This window comes from Melanotaenia boesemani, chromosome 4, assembly GCF_017639745.1.
Source record: "Melanotaenia boesemani isolate fMelBoe1 chromosome 4, fMelBoe1.pri, whole genome shotgun sequence".
NCBI lineage: Eukaryota > Metazoa > Chordata > Actinopteri > Atheriniformes > Melanotaeniidae > Melanotaenia > Melanotaenia boesemani.
Window position 1 is genome coordinate 27,528,154 of NC_055685.1, and position 21,099 is coordinate 27,549,252.

General features: G+C 36.7%; 1 protein-coding gene and 1 non-coding gene across 5 annotated transcripts in view; both read left to right on the top strand.

Annotated features, from left to right (window-relative positions):
* The window catches only part of LOC121637857 (calcium uptake protein 3, mitochondrial-like), a 37,373-nt gene extending 19,432 nt beyond the window's left edge, over positions 1-17,941 (top strand). The window contains exons 7-15 of one of the 4 annotated variants that reach the window (XM_041982186.1): positions 94-165; positions 1,685-1,726; positions 5,959-6,054; positions 12,168-12,262; positions 12,360-12,531; positions 13,625-13,733; positions 13,854-14,011; positions 15,360-15,424; positions 15,752-17,941. In XM_041982186.1, the coding sequence (XP_041838120.1) occupies positions 94-165; positions 1,685-1,726; positions 5,959-6,054; positions 12,168-12,262; positions 12,360-12,531; positions 13,625-13,733; positions 13,854-14,011; positions 15,360-15,424; positions 15,752-15,758 (816 nt within the window). In that variant the 3' untranslated portion in view covers positions 15,759-17,941. Of the gene's footprint in view, positions 1-93; positions 166-1,684; positions 1,727-5,958; positions 6,055-12,167; positions 12,263-12,359; positions 12,532-13,624; positions 13,734-13,853; positions 14,012-15,359; positions 15,425-15,751 lie in introns of those variants that run through there. The other 3 variants (XM_041982187.1, XM_041982189.1, XM_041982188.1) reach the window with 3 other exon arrangements.
* On the top strand, positions 17,727-17,942 carry LOC121639157. Its single transcript, XR_006010139.1, has one exon. It is a non-coding gene; the product is annotated as a small nucleolar RNA U3 (small nucleolar RNA).
* Positions 17,943-21,099: the final 3,157 nt, after the last annotated feature.

Here is a 21,099-nt window from a genome sequence, read left to right on the forward strand (position 1 = left end):
ATGAACTCAGAGAGTGTTTGCACATGAGAGCGTTTAAGCTTCTAACAACACTTTGATTTGTCAGTGAGAACCTCATCCTTTCTCTCATGTCAGCTTCAGGAGATCTTCCGGAAGAAAAATGAGAAGAAAGGAAGGAAAGGAGATGCTGAGAAGTCAGCACAGTTGGTAAGAAATCTGGTTACTGAGGATAAAAGGTTTGAGTGCTTTTGTTTGGACCTATTGCTTATCACATTAATATAATCAACAATGAAAGTACCATATCTGTATAGATGTGGATTTTGATAATACTGCTTTCACTGATGGGGTAAACTTGATATACAGATATCCAAAACTTTCTGGTTTTATTGAGGTTACTGAAACAGTAACACTTAATCACTATTGGAAAGTGACTTCCCTACCAAAACAGCATTTTAGTACATCCTCTACACCAGTGGTTCCTAACCTGAGGTCCAGGGCACCCTAAAGGGGTCCCCTGAAGAGCACAGAGGGTCCCTGAGGCTTTGAACATTCAGAGCCATTGTGATTAATGTTCACACATTATCCCTATTTTTAGGAAAAAAAAAGGTAAATGTTGTCATTTTTAACTTAGGCTTTATGGAAGGACAGGACTCAGACAGAATACATTATTTATGGTAGAATGTCACTTTTAAAAGCATAAAACCAAACTTGGTTTCAGCATGGGGTGGGCAGGGGGTCCATGGCTTTTTGGTATTTGCACGAATGAGGTCCCCAAAGAAAATAGGTTGGGAACCACTGCTCTACACAACATTTTCTTTATTAGGCACTGAAAGAGAAGTGTTGTCTCCAACTGTACATATGTATGTGTTAAAAATGACTATAGCCATGTGTAGCTAAACAGGCATGAAAGTCAATAAATTGACTAGTTTTGAGTACATGCTGTGTCTCATTAAAAGTTTTAGCCTATCTTATAACTCCCCTGTTACTGTTACTGTTACTGTTACTGTTACTGTGAAAGTTACCCCTACCTTGTCTTTGTTATATTTGATGCGCTTTTTAAAATGTGTCCTTCAAAGTTCGTCTGTGATTAAAATTTAGAGACAACTGGTGACCTTTGCTTCATTACACTGCTTCTATCACTTATATCAAACAGCAGCTTGATGACTGCTGAAGTATGGGTTTAACTTAATAATACATTTAGAACTAGAACCAACAACAAATCAACTATGGATCAATATCAGTTTATCTTTTTTGCTGTTTTATCAAAGTGATGCTTTGGATCAAACAAATTTTTTACTATATTGCAAACATAAATTTATATATATTTTTTTTTATCAACTGTCATTGTCATTAAGGCCTCACAATGACAACATATATAACCTTGTAGAATCATACAGTATAATAATGCTATAAGAGCTGAACGAATGTTGCTCTTGCAGTTCAGTTCAGAAATACTGCAAACAATTTGAGTTTACTTAAAATAAAGTTCAGATCTGGAAGAGAGAAAGCTACAGTTTCCTACTTCTGCATCATCTCGGTGAAGTGCAGTGTTGTAATGCAAAGCGTGCATTCTAAAATGTAATCACAGATGTGGAGGAAATGACACATCCTCTGTCCTTGCATGTACTAACATGTCTTTTACCCTCTCTCCTCTTCTTCCTCCTCCTCTCTGACTGCATGCTCTGTCCTCTTCTTTCTCTTCCTCATGCTTCTCTCTGTGTGTTAGAGTATGCAGCTGTATGGATATCAGGTTGCTCCCATGAACAGCGTATGTATCCAAAACCATAATACCTTGGTCTGCTTTCCTGCTCTTTAGAAAGAAAAAGAAATAGGATGAACAGCCAAGCAGGGAATTGGCTTTGTCTGTCAGCTTGGTTTCTTCGTGCTTCACAGTTTAGTTGGAATGTTGATCAGGACAGCAAACACAGAGGGGGTAATATATAATGATAATAATGTGATATGTTAAACAATTTCTCAATTAATTTAATATTTTTTGGGGTGTATGTTTCTTAGTGTGGCCAAATTGAATGTGAATTAGATTTAAAGCTTTAAGCACATACAAGTATTTTCTTTCTAGTGAAGAACTGGCTGACAGGAATAAATTCACATCTGTTAGTGAAACATAAGATTACATCCAACCATCAGTTAATAGCCTCACACATTCCAGATGATCAGATCACGGGACCTTTAAAGTTTACAAGTTAAAGAAATCTGAGAGGAGTTTTATAAAGGTTTTTTATATAAAAGAAGGACCACACCAAAGACTTTTCTTGTCTGACTTATCTATACATAACACAAAAATTGCATACCTGTTTATTGTTGAGTTTGTCCCAACACAGACAACACTGTGCTTTTCTAGTTGTCAAATTGGTCAATGTGAACTGTCATGTCCGAGTCATTTTATTACGCTGAGTGAGTTTGCAGCCATGCCTGATCACACAGGAAAATCTGCTGGAAGAACAAGTCTTTGGAGGACTGTCAAATCATTTTACCATGATGTTGTAAAAAAGAAATATTAAGGATAATAAGGCTTTTAACGGGCTTACTGCTTTTACAGTCATAATACAGTAGCTCTTGAACTGAATAGTTTTTAAATTCTTTAGTTTTGGTAGTGACAAATAATTGGAGAAAATCGATTCAAAATGCTTAAAATCATAAAAAAAAAACTTGCCATTTAGCAAATATGTTGTTTTTTTCATGCAATGAAGCTTGAACAGCTCATAAAAGTTTTTGCTAAGGACATATAAGAAGGTTCGATGGACAGATTCATATAATATGCACACTCTTGAGCACCAAGACTCTTCGAATTCCCAAGCAGATGATTTAATACCAGTCACTCAAGTAAGAAAAAGAAGAAAAATCCTAACATTTAATTGAAACAGTTTTGACATATCAATATTTTTATCTGTTTTAGATCTGAGAACTCTGGTAGTTTTATTTGGTGTAAATGGCAACTACATCATTGTTAAAATGCCCAGACACCCACTGACCTGCTCATTGAAAAAGCCTTAACCCTTACCCAGTCCACCTGATCCTCTGTCATCAGTAAAAAATGTACTCTGTTGGTTCCTTGAAAGGATGGGTGTAAAGAGAGAGCGACAGAGAAAGATTTGGGATGAGTGTCCATCTGTCAGGTCAGCCGATTGATTTATCGAGGGATGGTGGAGGCTGCAGGGGGAATAGACAAAAGAATGGCAGAAAAAGAGTAATATATTTAAGGGGTCAGAAGAGATGAACTCTTACAAAAAGAGAATGATGTGATTTAGAATGACGGAGATGCTCTGAAGCTCCAAACACAATCTGACTCGGTCCATTTCAGACCATTTAGGACTTCTGTTTGTTTGGCAGCATGTGTTTGCTCCTGTTGGGGGGATGTTTGTTCAAAATGTTGAAGGAGCCTCCGTTACAGACAGTTGATGTGTCTAATTCCTTGTATCCTAAATAAATAGTTAGAATAGTTAGTTTTTCTGTTTCCCTATTTAAAAATAGTCTCGATGAATTCATGTTTTAAAAATAGCTGACATTTCATTGGCATAATTAAAAGATTAGCCTGATGAGATTTGGGCACTTTAATGCCTTACTATATCCTGTAAAAATATAACTCTTTAAGCTTCATCATGTCACCTGAGATTTAATCATCTCGTATGTGTGCATACCTTTTAATATAAACTGATAATTCTGACAGACTGAAGATGCTCAAAAGATGTGTGCAGTCCAATAACTGCACCATCCATGTCTCTTTTTGGACTAAGTTTCCCTTCTTTCTGTTTGCCTCTCTTGCTCTCTGTTCCTTTCCTTTAAACACACACACAAACACACACCCCCTATCCTGTCAGCCTTGTGATGGATAGCTGCATTGTCACTGTGAAGTTAAAAGCGGTGCAGGGTCATGTTAAAATGGCTGCCACTTCATTCTCCCTGGAGAGAGAAGGCAAGGTGGGTGGTCAGAGCTCAGCAGTGTGCTTTGTTTTTATTTCACCAGAATACCATCTAATAGAAATATTTCCTTTCTGTTTTTTTCTTTTTTTTTTATAAGTAAGAGCTGATGTAACTCTGTTGCTTTCTTTGGGGAATTCTTCCTTAACTGTTAAGAAATTGCAGATTGGTTTAAGAGAACCATTACATTTTATAATTTTTTATTTAGACTTTATCTAAACATTTTGCTTTGTTTAATGCTGACTCAGTATAAGGGCACTGTAAGGCAATGGTAATTGTAGTCATTCAAATATACACTGCTTGGCCATATAAAAGTCATCACCAAAAAAACAGGTCACACACTAATATTTCGACCGCCTTTAGCTTTGATCACACATTTGCGGTAAAATTGTTTCGATAAACTTCTGCACTGTTGCAAGATTCATATCATCCAAGTTTGCATTAATTTTTTACCAAGATCTTGTAGTGATGATGGGAGAATCCAACCACTGCACAAACTAGCAGCACATCTAAAAGATTCTCATTGGGCTTCAGGTCAGTACTCGGTGGTGACCAATCCATGTGTGGAAATGATGTCTCATGCTCCCTGAACCACTCTTTAACAATTTGAGCCTGATGAATCCTGCCATTGTCATCCTGGAATATGGCCGTGCCATCAGGGAAGAAAAAAAATCCTGCTCATTCAGTATATTCAGGTAGTCAGCTGACCTCATTCTTTGGACACATAATGTTGCTGAACCTAGACCTGACCAGCTGCAGCAACCCCAGATCACAGACTGCTCCCACGGGCTTGTACTGTTGGCACTAGGCATGATGGATGCATCACTTCATCTGCCTCTCTTCTTACCCTGATGCATCCATCACTCTGGAACAGGGTAAATCTGGACTCATCAGACCACATGACATTCTTCCACTACTCCAGAGTTCAATATTTGTGCTCCCTAGCAAATTGAAGTCTTGTTCTCCAGTTAGCCTCACTGATTAGTGGTTTTTTAATGGCTACACAGCTTTTCAGTCACAATCCCTTGAGTTCCCTTCACATTGTGTGTGTGGAAATGCTCTTACTTTCACTCTTAAACAGCCCTGAGCTCTACTGTTGTTTTTCTGATTTCACCAAACGTTTAAGGGATTGCTGATCATGATCATTCAGGATTTTTTTCGACAACATTTCTTCCCCGAAGAAGATGGTTCCCCACTATCCATCCAGTTTTTAATAATGCATTGGACAGTTTTTAACAAAATTTTATGAGTTTCTACAGTATCCTTGGAAGTTTTCTCTGCTTGATGCATGCCAATGATTTGACCCTTCTTAAACAAACTAACATATTTTTCATGACCATGGGATGTGTTTTTCAACCTGGTGTTTTAAGAAATGAGAAGCCACTAATTGCACCAGTTGGGGTTAAATAACTTGTTGCCAGCTGAACGATAATCATCCATGTAGTAATTATCCAATAGGAGGCTTGTGCATATTTGCTTAGTTAAATCCAGGTGGCAACCTTTTCTTTTTTCTTTGGCCAGGCAGTGTATCCTTATTGTCAATCCCTCATCAATAAACCTTGATGTTATCTTTTTAAAGCACCAGATTGTTCATTAATAGCAGATCTCTCATTGGTCTAGGGGGTAAATCATTTTAAAATGAGAGGTTTTGTACAAAGTCTTAGTCTTCTTCTCTCTGTTGTCGCCCTGTCGTTGGGTTAAATTTACAGAATAATCAAAAATTATACACAGATATTGGAGTAATTGAGTGACAACTGTGCATTAGATTTTGATGTTGGAAAACACTTCCTGTCCTATTGGTTGTCTTTCTTAAATCAACAGAATTGATTAAATTTCTCATGTTAGTAAGAGAAGTGAGCCAGATGTTATGAGAGTGATGCAAAGATATACAGTATTTTTTACACTTTTTGTCTGTGATATATATATATATATATATATACTTTTAATATGAATTTAGAAATACAACATGGTGAATATGTTTGTAAATAATAAAAATCGATTGAATTTTTACTTTGGTTGGATTAGAGGTGAACTGACCCTGGGCCTGCTTGAACACTCCTACAGGTTCTTAAAAAAGACAGTCAGGAGTTTGTGGCACGGAGTTACTGGGACGTTTTGCGGCGAAGCGCCAGTCAAGTCCTCTTTTCTGACCTGGCTGAGGTACACAGAACCAATTGTCCCTTCATCCTTCATTCCTCACCCCTCATTCTTTCTGTGCCTTTATATTTTCTCCACATTGAGCTTTGCCAGATTATCTCTAGAAACCTTCAGGATGAAAGCTTTACTTGACACATGAGCATGGAGACCTCATATTGTACATATGTGATACATAAATTGTGTAAAAATTGCAAAGTTCAAATATTCCTAAATATTTTTCTTTAAGATTTTTTTAAACATAGAAACGGAAGATATAATAAAAAATGTGTGTTCATTTAGACTCATTGTAAAATTCAAGGTCACTTTCTCTTTAGCTTAGCTTGGCATACATACAATGTTGATGTACGAAGACTTGCACTTGTCCGCTGTCTTCTGTCATTGATGTTCAAATGTACATCCTAATTACATTATGTTCTTTTGTATCTTTTTTTATCATCAGTTCAGATGAATTGCTATTTTTAAATAATGTGGAAACCACAACCATTCCATTTCTCAAGTCCTTTTCCCAGTATGAAATTATTCCTGTTTGGATGAGCTCATCAAGTTATTGCAATCAATATGCACATCCAATTTATTTTAAATTCTATTTAATTGCAGCAAAATTTGTCTTTCTGTCTTTGACACAACATTAATTCCTATCTGGACCTCCTACAAATATTTTAATTTTATTTCCGTTCACATTTTGTGTCATTTGTTACTGATAAGTATTAGTAATTGCTAAGTAATAAGTAATACCAAATAAATTTATTTTTCTTTTTTTCACATTTGTTCATATTGATTGATATTTTGAAGTTCACTTTTTATTTTGGCTCTGTGTCTTGGTGTGATAGCTGTGATAGATTTACGGTATTTTAAAGTACAGATATTTTAATGTCTGAAACCGGCCAACCTTTTCTGTTTCTAATCTATTATCTGTCATCCAATCTCTTCATACTGCTTTGTGTGTGTATCTGTGCCGTGTTGTGGCAAGTGTTGTAGCTTTGTTGTCAGATTGTTATCACTTACACCTGAAATGTTTAGTTGAATAGAAAAACACTGCCACAGTAGTAAAACATTAATCTTGGAAATGACATACACAATGTCTTAACATTATAGCTCCGGATCCTCACATTGAATCATCCAGAATGTATGTGTAATTTTATAAGGAACAGTTTATACAGAAGGTTATACACACGTTAAAACAATAAAATTGTCACCCACGTCAGCACCTAAAACTAAATGAGTTGACTTGTAAAGAAGATGACTGATAACTTTAAACAGCCCTGAAAAAGTTGGACTTCCAAGGGGAGACATTTAACATTTAAATTTAATAGAAAAGCACAACTATGGGATCATAAATTGGCATTATGCTGCTGTAGTAAAGGCTAATGCTAGTGTGTTAGCATGCTAATAACAGATTAATTCCCATCCAATGGTAAAGTGAATTGAAACGAAGGCATGTTTTCCTTGCTTTGTTTGAAGTGAATAAACAAGACTCCATAGTGACGTCAGAAAGTGTTGGAATAGACTATGTTACGCATGGCTTTAAATAGTGGGTGCTTAACCAAACAAACTTTTAAAGAAGGAAACCCAACTAAACCATTTTTTGGTCATTTACAATTGAAAAATTAAGGTTGTTCCTTTGATCAATCAGGAAAATGCTTGCTAAGTCAATATGTGATGGATGTTTTCATCTCTGCTTATATACATTGATTCCCACTGAGTCTTTTTTTTTACCATAAAATGCCAACCCAACCATATTTCTTAAGGCTTTTTTTTCCTCATTTTTCATTATTTATAAATTTCTTTTTTACGTTTCACAGAAAAGTCGATTAAATAGGAGTTGATGACTAAGACAACATATTGATATTTATCATTTTAATTACCATCTTTACCTTCTTAGTGTATGTCCCAGATGATAATTGAGGACAAATTGACCAAAAACGGAGTTTTGCTTGTTAATGCCACTGAATTGAAATATAGGAACTTTAAATTGAAGTTAATTTCATGACAAGTAGAGGAATGGTGGTTCTTTGGATCTATAGGGTTATTCTAGTCTGCCAGTCTTGTAGCTGTTGGAAAATATCAGCCTGGACCAAAGCGTTGAAAATCTTCACATAATTTTTTTAAAAATCAGCGGAAAACAAACAGCACAAAAACTGAAACACATCTGAAATATTGCTCTTTGAAACTTAAATCATATTTTTGACAACAAATATTGAAGAAGTCTTGTAGTGATTATTAACAGCTAACAGAGTGCTAACATGTTAGCTGGCTAATGACAGGCTGGGTGCTGTGGTGGCAGCGGAAGCTAAGGTTGAGATAATGATAGTGCAGCATAATGGGTTCGACCTTGTATTTACACTGAGCGCTCTTTCATCTACCCGGCAAAACAGAACAGACAAAACAGACAGCAGGGACGGGATGTCAGGAAAAATGAAGAGAGATTTCAAAATTGTGAAGGATTAAACATTTTTTATTACTAAAAAAGGTTTTAAAAGGGATTTAACAACAGTTCTGAAAAAGTCTATAAGCATCTTATCTGATAAGCAGAAAAACTGACGGTGAAGAAAAATAGGAGGAGATATCATCAGAGTCAACAAACAGGTGAGAGAGGCCAAAAGAAGATGACATAGGTCAGCAGACAGAGGAACAAAGTGAGCGAGAAGAAAAGAAGTTTGGGAAGTACATTTAGAGGAAAAAGAAAGAAGCAGGTTGTATTTAGAGAAAGATGTGTTTACTCAACAGATTAGTCACCATTATACCTCTTTGCTTTTGTCTGGAGGAGGAGGGACTGACTGACAAGGAGAGGGAGGATAAAAACAGAGCAAATCACTTCTATGTTTGTCAGGTGAAGGAGGTACTGACGGGTAGTGTGAGGGGAAAGGAAATCAGAGCAGGAGAAGAAAACAAAGAGGTGATAAGGGAGGGAAAAAGTGAGGGTGGGCGACAGAAGTGCTTGTAGAAAAATGAACAGGTTGTGAGAGGGGGGAAGGAGGATTAGATGTTTTTACGGCTGGAAGGTGTAACTGACTGACAGACTGACTGACTTGACTAAAGACCGACGATGAGCTCTTCCTCTGGAACATTTCTCACAGATGGGAAGGGTGAGGAAGAACGTTTAGCGTTTACATCAATAATTACTGTTTTTACCCTCAGCTACATGATCAAAGACATTTGAAGCTCACAAACACACACACAGATGGACAAATAGACACATGCATGCACCAGGTGTTGGCTCGTGCCTCATAGGCGTGGTAGCCATTACGTTGTTGCAGGGATGATGAGCTCACACCACTGCTGCCACACTTCCAGGAATGATAATCTTGTCACGGTGAAGATTGGGCAATAACAAAGTCCCTGGAGTTAAATTATGGCACAGCAAAATAAAACTTTTTTTACTTTATTATTTGCAATAGGATCAGTTTTGATTAATATTTTGCTGTTTTTCTTAATTAAGTTAGCAAGTGCACGTGTCTGCTGTGAAAGTCATGGTAATTACCTGATGACATAAGTTATGAGGTCATGAATCAAGTGTAATGTTGTGTTTAATTTACTCCAGGAGTGGGAAGTCGTAATTAAAACATGTGTTTAACTTTTTTGTGGGAAGAAAAAAAAATGTTTCCAGTTTTTTTTTGTTTTTTTTTTCTTCTTCCAATAACCAAATGCTGTTCACTTCACCGAGCTGCCTTGGTGGGAAATAAGGTGTAGGATTTAGAAATGAAATCCAGTTTCTTATGACATTGTCTTTGAGCTTTCTAAGTCAGACATGAGATATTCTGAGTGGTCTGTTGCCAGTGAATGCATCGCAAGAGTCATTAGACATTGACATTGGCTTGCCTTAAACCCTACCTCATAAAATAGGATTAAAACATCAGCTGTTTTTGAGATATCACTCCTATATACAAGTATTTTTTCACCCATACTTACCCCATAAAATAAAATAAAAACAAAAATAAAACTTTTAGATAATTTTTTAATTACTCAGGTAAAAACTATGAATCTCTTTGGAAAAACCTATAAGTGAGAAGGAAACATGCACGGCTCATTATAAATTGATCAAATTTTACAGCTGATGGGCAAATGGATTTCTCCTTTGAAGAGCAAATGGAAGTTGAAAATTAGACAAATGAGAAGAGGGGATCCACATTATGATGGATAAGAAGCAGAGACTCACCACCTGGATGCTGTCTAGTTGTCTGAGCAACTTATGTGTCATAAAGACATCAGTAATGCATCAATTTAAAGATAAAAGACAGAAAGTCTTTTTGTGCTGTTTGTCCCTAATCAGGTGCTTAACAGAAATACCTTCCAGTAAATGAGACACAGAAGAGTAGAGTGAATCAGAAATAGACCAAAGTTTTATTAATGCCGATGGCCCTAAAGAGTGTATAACTTTTATGTTTTTGTCACAAAAGACATTTTCTTGAATTGCCAAGCTGCATCAATTACAGACATATCTTAAGTCCATGCTTGCAATATACTATGTTCCTTGGTAGCAGTTAGAAACAATAACTTGTATGAGAAAGTGTATTTTATTCTACTTTTTTTCATATAAATGACAAGACAGTTTCCCTGATAGTGCTATATATTCAACAATTCAGTAAAGGTGCTTCTCATCCATATCAATAGATTACTTTCTATCAACTTGGTCACGAATATTCACTCATTTCTGATTGATTATACACTTTGTCACACCACACAAGCACAACGAATACTACATGCTGCCTCTTTTTTTGGTATGTAAACCTGTGCCATCTTGTTTGACATTTCCCTCTTGTCCCACATTGGATTGTAGGATTATACCCTTGAGGTAGAACCACGAATGGCATCGTGGTGATGATGATATTTATGATGATGATGATGAATTGGCTTAAATGCTCCTCTTCCTTAAAATGACATGAGATTTCAGTCAATCTGATGTCTGCATACTTATCAGCATGACCAAGGATTTGGCACTGGGGTTGGATGGGTAGGGCATGGTGGGCAGCAAGAAAAGAAAAAGCTGGACTTTTGAAGTCCTCTCTTTTTGTCCTGATGCTAAAAAGCGCAATCACCTTTTTCTGAGCTTAACACATTATCTAGTATCAACAAACAAGGAGCTACATATTTAGGCAAAACTTACTCATGTCACCATGTTGTTGAAAGGGATTAAGAAGATTACAAAGCAAGCAAACAGGAGTTACGGCCTGATGCCCATTATGGGTTTCAAATTATCAGGGTCACTAAGTGAACACACACTCCAAACACTTGAGGGAGAAGAGAGAGAGAAAAAAAGGAAACACCATCAAAGCAGCTAAGGTGACAGCCGAGATCCTCATCAGTTGACAGAAAAAGGTGGAATCGGCTCAAAGGTTTTCTGCATCTGAGCTTTTGTGGGTTTTGTACACTGTTGCTGTTTGTGATGTTATGTTCAGTTCAGGTGTGTTTTTGTGACATTTGCTGAGAATTGCATGGAATATGGTGTTTGTGTGTGTTTTCCCAGCTCTCTGTATCGCTCTTCGTTGTTGTTCCACATGTCTGTTTGACATACTTTACTTGTTCAGCGTGTTGCTCCTGCTGACTCAGTGGATGCAGGCATGACTGTGTTTTTCATTGTGTCTCTGTATCTTTATTTGGGCTGCTACCTGAGCACTCGTCATGTGTTCATCAGTCGGTTTCATGCTGCTGCAAGCAAGACTCCTGACCAGTCTAGACTGCATTAATAAAATTAGCTTCATAACACTGATTTGATTTCCCTGCTTTCTAAAAGAAAAGTGAGAATGCCGTTGATTGTTAGAACCAAAAGAGAGAGAAAACTTTCTCTTGTATTTCTTAACTCACATTTACTAGTCCATTCCTTCTGCACTTACTTCTTCTTATTGAAACTGATACTTAACAGGATAATTTTGTAGCCTAGACTGGTTCATTTGATTGTCGAATGTTTGAACTGATAACATTTATTGACATTTTCTTGTTGCTCTTCCGATGCACGTTATGCACATGTTCAGCAGAACTCTGCTTCCTGCTAGCCTGGCCCAGTGGTGACCATGTTGGATCAGTGATGGATTAATCCCAGCAACCGTTTCTCCCCCAATCACAGTGTTTGAACTCTTTTGATTAATCACTGATCATCTTTCTTCCTCCATCTTTGATAGCGATCAGATGACAACATCACAATTGACACCACACTGTTGGTTCATTTCTTTGGAAAGAAAGGAAAAGCAGAACTTACCTTTGATGACTTCTACAGGTGCTTAAAATTTGTTAGCAGCACAATAATAATAATAATAATATAGTAAGTCTTTTCTTTCTTTGTACTTTGCTTTATTCTCTCTTTCTCTTCTCAGGTTTATGGATAACCTCCAGACAGAGGTGTTGGAAATAGAGTTTCTCACTTACTCAAAAGGGATGACCACCATCAGCGAAGAAGACTTTGCCAAAATCCTGCTGCGGTTCACTAATGTGGAGAACATCAGTGCGTACCTGGAGAATGTACGCCAGTCTATTCCTGATGAAAAGGTACAGCACATACATGCAGTGAGATTTTTACATGGCAAAAAGAGCGTTTGAGCACAAATTTTTTTTTGATAATATTTAGATATATTCCTGCGGTTTACTTCATCAGTATATTTTCTCTCCTCCTCTGTGGGTGCTCCTCCAGCAATCTGCAGCACCTATAATTTCCAACTGATGTTTCTGCCTGGAGCTGTTGTTGCGCTCCACACTTGAACATTACTTCTCTTGACCTCACAAAAAAAAAAAAAAACTCAAACCAACTTTTCACTGCACATCCAGCGACATGTAAATTGTTTCTATGTATATACAGTATCTGTGTGACATTAGAGCTCTGTCTGTAATGCTATGCTAGCACCTTGGCTATACGTTGGCATGTCATTCTAATGTCTGTATGCAACCCAACTCTATTTCTGTCCCTCCTCTCTATTCATGCTGTGGAAGAAGCAGGAGGTTTGTGTCTGCCTCATAAAATACACAACCTGCAGTTACAATCTGTCAGTTTTTCCTTTCCTTTTTTTTGATGAATTTACCGTCTTCTGGAAATCCATTGTACTGCATATCTTTATTTGCTTAAACTTGTGGGTACTTTATTTGAATTTCTTATTAAACTATCTGTTACAGGTTTTAACTTTTCAGCAGAGAGCATGTGGTGCATTGTGCAGCTTTCATAAGCTTTAATCATGCTTACGAGTTTCAGTAATTCATTTTATTGAATGCACAACGTCATATCTGCAATATACAAACGCATGGAAACTAATTCTACTTTCACGTTATTAAACATTGCAAGCAGATTCATCTCTAAGTTTTCATTTTATTATGCATGCAAATCTGTCATTAATGACTTCCTCTGTCATTAGTAGGGGTATTTAATTGAATCTGTTGGTTGCTGAATTAATGGCATGAGATTTTCTTATTTTTCAAACAACAGGACATATTTGCCTCAAGGAATGTTGTATGCACACACTCTGCTACAGCCTGAACCAGTCATTATCTTGATTTTCAAGCATCTTTCCCCAGAGGATGGCATATTCGTCATTAATTCTCCCTTCTGTTATTTTCTGGACTGGTTCACACATGGCTTCTCTTTATGTTTCAGGGAATCACCTTTGATGAGTTCAGATCATTCTTCCAGTTTCTCAACAACCTTGAGGACTTTGCCATTGCCATGCAGATGTACAACTTTGCTTCACGTTCCATTGGACAAGGTAGTGAAATCTGGTTGGAACAGTTTCAAGCACTGAGGGTCTTTTAGTTTTTATTTTTTGGTTTTGTGTTTAGTGGGCAGTCAAAATAATAAAAATAGTTTCTGCTTTCTCCCCTGTTAGATGAGTTTGCAAGAGCAGTTTACGTAGCCACAGGGCTCAAGCTAACACGCCACCTCGTGAACACAATCTTCAAAATCTTTGATGTTGATCATGATGATCAGCTGTCATACAAGGAGTTCATCGGCATCATGAAGGACCGGCTGCACAGGGGAGCCAGGGTGAGGAACTTTCATTTAATAGAGAAAAAGTGCTTTCGTATCTTTTAAGAAAGGTTCAATCACAGGCAGAGTGACAAGGAAATTAAGATGGAGTGAGATTTTATTGATTTCCTTTTGATAAACATACCTCCCTTCACAGAAAGGTCAGAGGTCAAGCCCACACTAGCAAACCTACACAGACAGTCACTTCTAGAAATGGAATTTGGTATCTTTGGTTCAGCACTCTTAACAAATCTGAGCCAGACTATTAAGATCAGAATCAGATTAAAAAAATCAGATGAAATGTATAATAAGAATCAAATTAAATGAATAATTTGGATCACCTTGCAACAGCCCATATTAAAGACTGTGGTTTTACAAGAGCTGACACTCTTGAAAGGACTTGAAAATAACAGAAGCTCCAATTAGTAATTTTATGAACTCCTCAAGTACAATACCGAGATTTCCTAACTGTGCTGAACTTTGTGGCATGTATATTTTGTTTAAAAAAAAAACAGTAGCAAAACCACCATCATGACCTTAGCAGTTTCTTTAATAGTTTTGTGTTGCCATAGTTACAAACTAAACCACACTGTCCTTCATAATACTGTTTTCATTTTTGTAAAGGGGGTAAATGTTTGTCCTCTGCCACTGCAAATGGACTCAAGTTGTTTGGTTAAAAAAGTGATTTGGTCAACATCAGATTAAAACAAGAGAATTAATTTAAAAAGTGTAGTAGCCTATTATCCAAAATTTACACAGTTGAGAGGGAAGTAGTTTAAAGGAAATCTAAAATGTTAAACTTATTTAAGTTGCAAGGTATATACAATATTATCAACTATAAATAAATTAACTTGTGTCTTTGTAATGGTGAATGACAGTTTCCACTGGTAAATACTACAATGACTCAGTTAATGAAAGCTTGGAACCAAACACAAAAAAGGCCACACTGCCCTCCAGTGGTCCATTTTGATGCCACATTTCTGAGCTCCACATTCGACAGAGTAGCAAAGATAACTCAACTACAATAAAGAGAGCTGCAAGTTTAACATTTGGCTGATACTCTGCAAAATGTCACAACAATAAGCTTTAGGGAGTTTTCTGTGTTTGGACTTATGGGCTTTATTTGATACTTTCTTGGCTTCACAGCCTTGGCTTTTTAACAATGTTTGCTTTTTCATTTCTCTCTTTGTCACTCTTTGCTTTGGATGATAACTGAATTTCCTTTTAAACCCATACTTTTTTCTCAATTTTCATTAATTTCCTCACACTAACCTTTTTCTGTCCTCTCCCTTTTTCCTCCCTTTTTTTTCTGCTTTTGTTCTCCTGCTTCCCTGTTTTTCATGATGCCCATCTACAAACATCTCAGGGTTATAAAGCAATGGAGCGAGCCATCTCTTTTAGATCCTGTTTGAAGAAGGAGCTTGCAAGCAGATAAGTATCACTTTACAATGAACCAAATGTGTTTATGGACTAGTTGAATCTTTATTTTGTCATTTCAGCATATTCTATATGATAAAGTTTTGTCAAAAGTGGCCTTTGACCTCTCTAACATGTCACATTCACCTGTAACATGTTGACAGTGTAAACTCAATATCTGGGTCTAGTCAACAGAACAAGTCAAGCTCCTGGCAGCCTCCATTTCGGAGAATGCAAAACATGTTAGTCCAATGCAATGTAATATGTGGATTTCCTGCTTAGCGTGAATATTGAAAGAACTGATTTGTTGAACTGAACTGCCTCTGACTGCTTTGTGTTCACCAGGTGAAGGGCCAACACCACACCTCCTTCTCCAGGTGTGTTCGTGCTGAGGCCAGAAGACAAGTGTACCATTTATGGGAGACGCTGAAGAAGCCATAGAGGACAGAATTAATCAGATTGAGCTGACTGTTGTTTGTCAGCGGCCTCAGTTAGCAGCATTGTTGTTCAAAGCACTGATCTCCAGTCAACCTTCGAACCAGATATATCATATATCAAAGCATGATCACACTTACTGATGCTGATTCTAAGCCATTTCCTTCCTGTTATAGTTACTGTTTTCATAGCTATATGTCTTGATCTGATGCTTAGCATCCAAAGTGTGATGTATAGTGTATTAAAGCAAAAATGCACTAAAGAGAGTTGAACTTTGTCCATGGATGGATAAGCACTGCAACAGATAAGAAGTATACTGTTATTAATATTTTTTGTTTTTTAATGAAACAATTTTTTTTATCTCTTTATTGTTTTAACTATTTAACATCTTTATTTTTTTTAAGTTACAACAATCAGATGTCACTTTTATTCATCAAATGATGCAACATAAATCTATAACTGGTCCAACTGTTGCTGTCATTGCAAAGTAACTGCAAAATATTGCAATGATCACTTTTCTTGTACTGTATGTCATTTATATAATGTACTTCCTTTATATTTTTAAATGTCTTGTAAGATAGATAGATAGATAGATAGATAGATAGATAGATAGATAGATAGATAGATAGAATCTAAGTTAAATATATAGAAACAAAAATATCATTTTGTATTTGTCAGATATTTAGTGAAGTAATTATTTAGCATGAATAAAGATTTTATGACATGCGGAGTGTGTCGTTTCCACTGGGCATGCGCAACAAAATCGTTTGAAATCTCCTGCTTCGTTAAACTATTATTTTAACTTGTTTTTTAAAACGCGTTCCTGCTTATACTGGTAAGTCTGTATTAATTATTTGTTTAATTTAGTTATTTTTTATTTGCCAAGAGTAGGAGGAAAAGTTGACAAAATAGAAGTTAGACGACGTCTAACTTGACGTTACCCGACATTCTATAGCTAACAGCGACTTTAACAAACCTGCTTTGTGTATTTTTTGCGTCTTTGCTGTAGTATTTAAATACTAGATGAATTCTACACAAACCAATACAAACGTTTGAGTTTAAGTGAGACACTTGTAAGAACTTTGGTTATCAGACTTTATGTAAAATTATGCAAATTGCCTTCATCAGTCAAGCGTTGCATGAGCCTAATACTATTCTGTAGGTGTTTTTGTTTGTTTTTTTATTCTAAAACAAACAAAATTTTCAACATATTTATCAACATTAACTAATGAAATGCTGCCATCGTGTGTCACATCAGACCACTGGTAAACCTGAATACTGTGGACGATCTTGATTGATGCTGTGGCAAAAATATTATGAATAGCTTTCCTTTCAGCATGGTATATTTATGATTTTTGCGTCTCAATAAACGTGTTTCTGCTAGCATAAAAAAATCATTCAGTGGTTAAGGAAATCCTTAAAAAAGGGTGGTTGGTCGGGATAAGCGGAACTCTGTGTCTTTGCCAGTTTGCGCTTCGGATCATAAAAATGACGGACCGCGTTACTTTGTGTGTGTGTGAAAACTTCAAATTAATACTATTTCTGTTATCTTAAAAAAAGCTCAAGTCTTCGTTTTTTCTATATACTACTTGTGCTAATTTACACAATAGATTGTGAACATTTACAAACAACCAAGACAGCAGTTAAACTGCTTACTGTGTGTTATGGTAGCCTCAAAGGATTCTGGGTAATTGTTTAAATCGATGTCGAGATTTTAAAATTTGGTTTCAAAGTCGTCCGAGCAAAAGCGGCTTTACCGACGTTGTGTAGTTCTTTTCTTTTTCATTAACTGATCTTTTTTGTATGCTTGGCAGAGGAAATGCACCATCACAGAAGGTGGTTTTTGCGTGAATGGCACCCTGTTTCTGCCTGTTTGGAAGTTAAGACTATACTTTCAGGGATCATTTCTATAGTTTTTGACTTGAGAAATGTGTTTCTAACTTGTATGGTCTCGCTAACCACGATGATGAGTCGTGATATTCCTTTCTGAGCGCGAAGCGGGTAGAAGGTAATGATTCAGTTCATACGCCTTCTGTCATTGATGACCGTTCATTACTTCCTAGTGGAGTATTGAGGGAAGGAATATGATCAGAGTGGTTACTCTTAACAGTAAAAATAAAAGATCTTATGCCTAAGAGATTCACCCCTTGATAAAGCTAAGTTAAAGATGTGTGCTTCTTCATCATTATATTGTGCAATTACATCTTGTTTTTTGTCAAGCCTTAATGTGACGTTGAGGTGAGTGTTGAAACATTCTCAGTTTAAAGGGCTTTTCAATTTTATCAACATGGTAAAGTTGAGTGTCTATTCTATTGTCAGCTGACGGAAAAAAATGCTTCACAGTAAATCATCACACAAATACAGTTTAAGGAGACTGATGATGATGATTTTTTTTCGCTGCTGACACAGGATGATTTTACAAGAAGAGTGTGAGTCATGAGTATATACTTGTCTGGTAATGGCAACTTCACCCCTTCTCTCTAAATGACTTCACACAACTTCATTATCCCTTTGGGAGATTCCCTCAGAGAAAGTGAAGTTTCATTACACCCAGCACCTGTTATACTACCAGGAAAATAAAAATAAGAAGAATACAATAATGTGAAAGTATGAGATATATATAAAACAAGTATGACAAGTTTGCATACAAAAAATAGAACTATGGTAGTAATAAAACAAGTATTTATACATAAATATATATACACACATGTATATATATTATAGTGTGTGCTTGCATGTGTGTGTTTGACCCTATACACACCTCTCAAGTTATAGCCGCCACTTATCCCACAGCATGCTGAGGGGAAAAGTATGTCTGGCTTCTTTTCGTTACTATATGAAGAGCCCAGTGCTAAAAGGCAGCATGGCTCAGGGGGTAGAGTGGTCGTCTTGTAGCCTGAGAGTTGCCAGTTCGATCCTCATCTTTGTTGAGCTCATGTCGAGGTCGAGGTGTCCCTGAGCGAGATACCGAACCCTAAATTGCTCCTGATGGGTTGTGGTTGAGCGCCTTGCATGGCAGCTTCCGCCATCAGTGTGTGAATGTGTGTGTGAATGGGTGAATGTGATGTATATTCTAAAGTGCTTAGGGTACAAGTGCTATATAAATACAGGCAATTTACCAAAAGTGCCCAAGTCACTCTTTTGTCAGTTTCAAGTTGTCTGTCCTTGATGCATATATCCGTACCAATGTTTACTGAGCCACCAACTTTTTCTATGGAAAAAAGTGCATATGTCCTATTTCAGAGCAACCAGTTTGGGTAGGATCCTCTATTGTTAAGCCTAAAAGCACTGAAGTCCTGTAAACAGGACGTGCTATTTATATCAAATTAAGTAATGTTAGTCAGTGGAAGGTAAGAAGTTGGTGTGGATGCTGGGCATTCACTATATTGCAACTGTAAAATTTGCCTTTCAATCTGAAATCCAACTATACAGGACTAATGTTATGGGTAAAACAATTTACAGTTTTACTCTGTGGGTTAGGGCAGGCCTGTGCTTTATGTCTCTAAACTTGTGAAACACTTCTTTTCTACACTTGGCATAAATGTATTTATGAAGTCAGATTTTTCAAGTGAACAGATATCAGTTTACCCTAATACTACCTTGTATTTCCAGAATGAGTGTTAGGAGAGAAAGGTGCTGTGGTGGTCAAACAACTGTATTCAGGTATCAAGTGCAGCTGGAACTGGTATTGGCTTAAATACTTTATAATACATTCACAATGACCTGTAGCTCTGCTTGGTTTTTCTCAAAGTGCACCAGATTGATGCTTTTAAGTATAAAATGTCCAAATTTTTCTTCCAGGGCAGCATGCCCCCGGACCCCCCTAGAGACAGGGTGCGAACCACAGGGGAGCTGGGGGAGCTATAGCTCCCCTTAATGAAACATGAGCTCTCCTAGAAACAGGATTTATGAAATGTTGGGGGAGCTATATAATACTGACAATAAAATGTATGCTGATTGCTCACAAATTCACTGTAGCCTAAAGTATGACTATGGATGCTATAATTATTGTGACCACTGAAGCGTGGCGGCGCTCCAAGTTAAACTTCCTGTAGATCTACGTTAAATACAAAATAAAAGAAGTAAATGCGTAAAAGGTAAGGTAAGACCTGCTTTAACTATTTACAATATGGGAAACTATCATTGCTCATTATATCGTGTGTGGCAAGCATCGCTGTGTACGTGTGTGATATGTGGGAAATATTAACTATGTAAGTTGATCTTTGCAAAAAGAGTGGTAAAATTTTTTTTGCAAGGGACATTTGCACCTGTTATGTATTATTGCTGCATAAGAGTTGTTAACCATTATGTATTGGTACGCTTATGTTCTGTGGGGCAAGCTGTAATATCAGCTGGCATCATGTTCTTACTTGCCGAAAAAAGATGCAAAAAAGCGGCTCCCTCTAAGCCCACAGTATGGTTCGCACTCTGCCTAGAGGGGTTGTATCCTTCTCACCTTTGTCACCCCTGACTTGTTTTCATGCCTGTCTCATGCTCGTTTTAATGTCTACTCAGACCAGTAAAGCCCACCACAGCCTTCTCACCAACCACCTCCACAGAAGGTGTTTAACATACCCATCAGGTAAGAGATAAGCTACTTTTGCTTTGCAATGCCCCCTATCAAAGATATGAGATATGGACAATTATTTGGTATGTTGTTATTCTATATTTGTTATTATTATATGGGTTGCTGCAATTCAACCAGTTAAATTATAAGGTCAGTTTCTCTTTGGTGTTTCAAATTTGTGCTCCATGTGTCCATTATTAGCTTTGAGCACCCGCCCCTCCAAAGGTATCTGCATGGCACTGGTATTAAATAATAGTTAACCTGATCAGTCATCTAAAGAAGATCTTGATTATTGTGAGATGCAGTTTTGACTACATGTCTTAGTAAGACTAAACTTTGATGGATCATTTATATATTTATAAATTATAACTATATAACTAAATAGTTCTAATATAGTAAGATGGGATTTATGGCTCTTTGAAGAGAGCCGTTTCTTTCAAAGAGCCATTCTAAAGACTGGCTCGTTCTCACAATATCTTACAAAATTCACAATATATAAGAATGACAAAAAATCAAAATATGTACCTATATAAAATCTACTATACAAGATTAAAAAAATTATAGGAAAAATATAGATAAAAAAGGATAAACCTGAGCAGTGCAAATTCTAGTAAATGTTTTGGATGGAACTCACAGTATTTGTTTCCAAACAATACTCTCTGCCCATAGATGCTTCACATGAATGGAG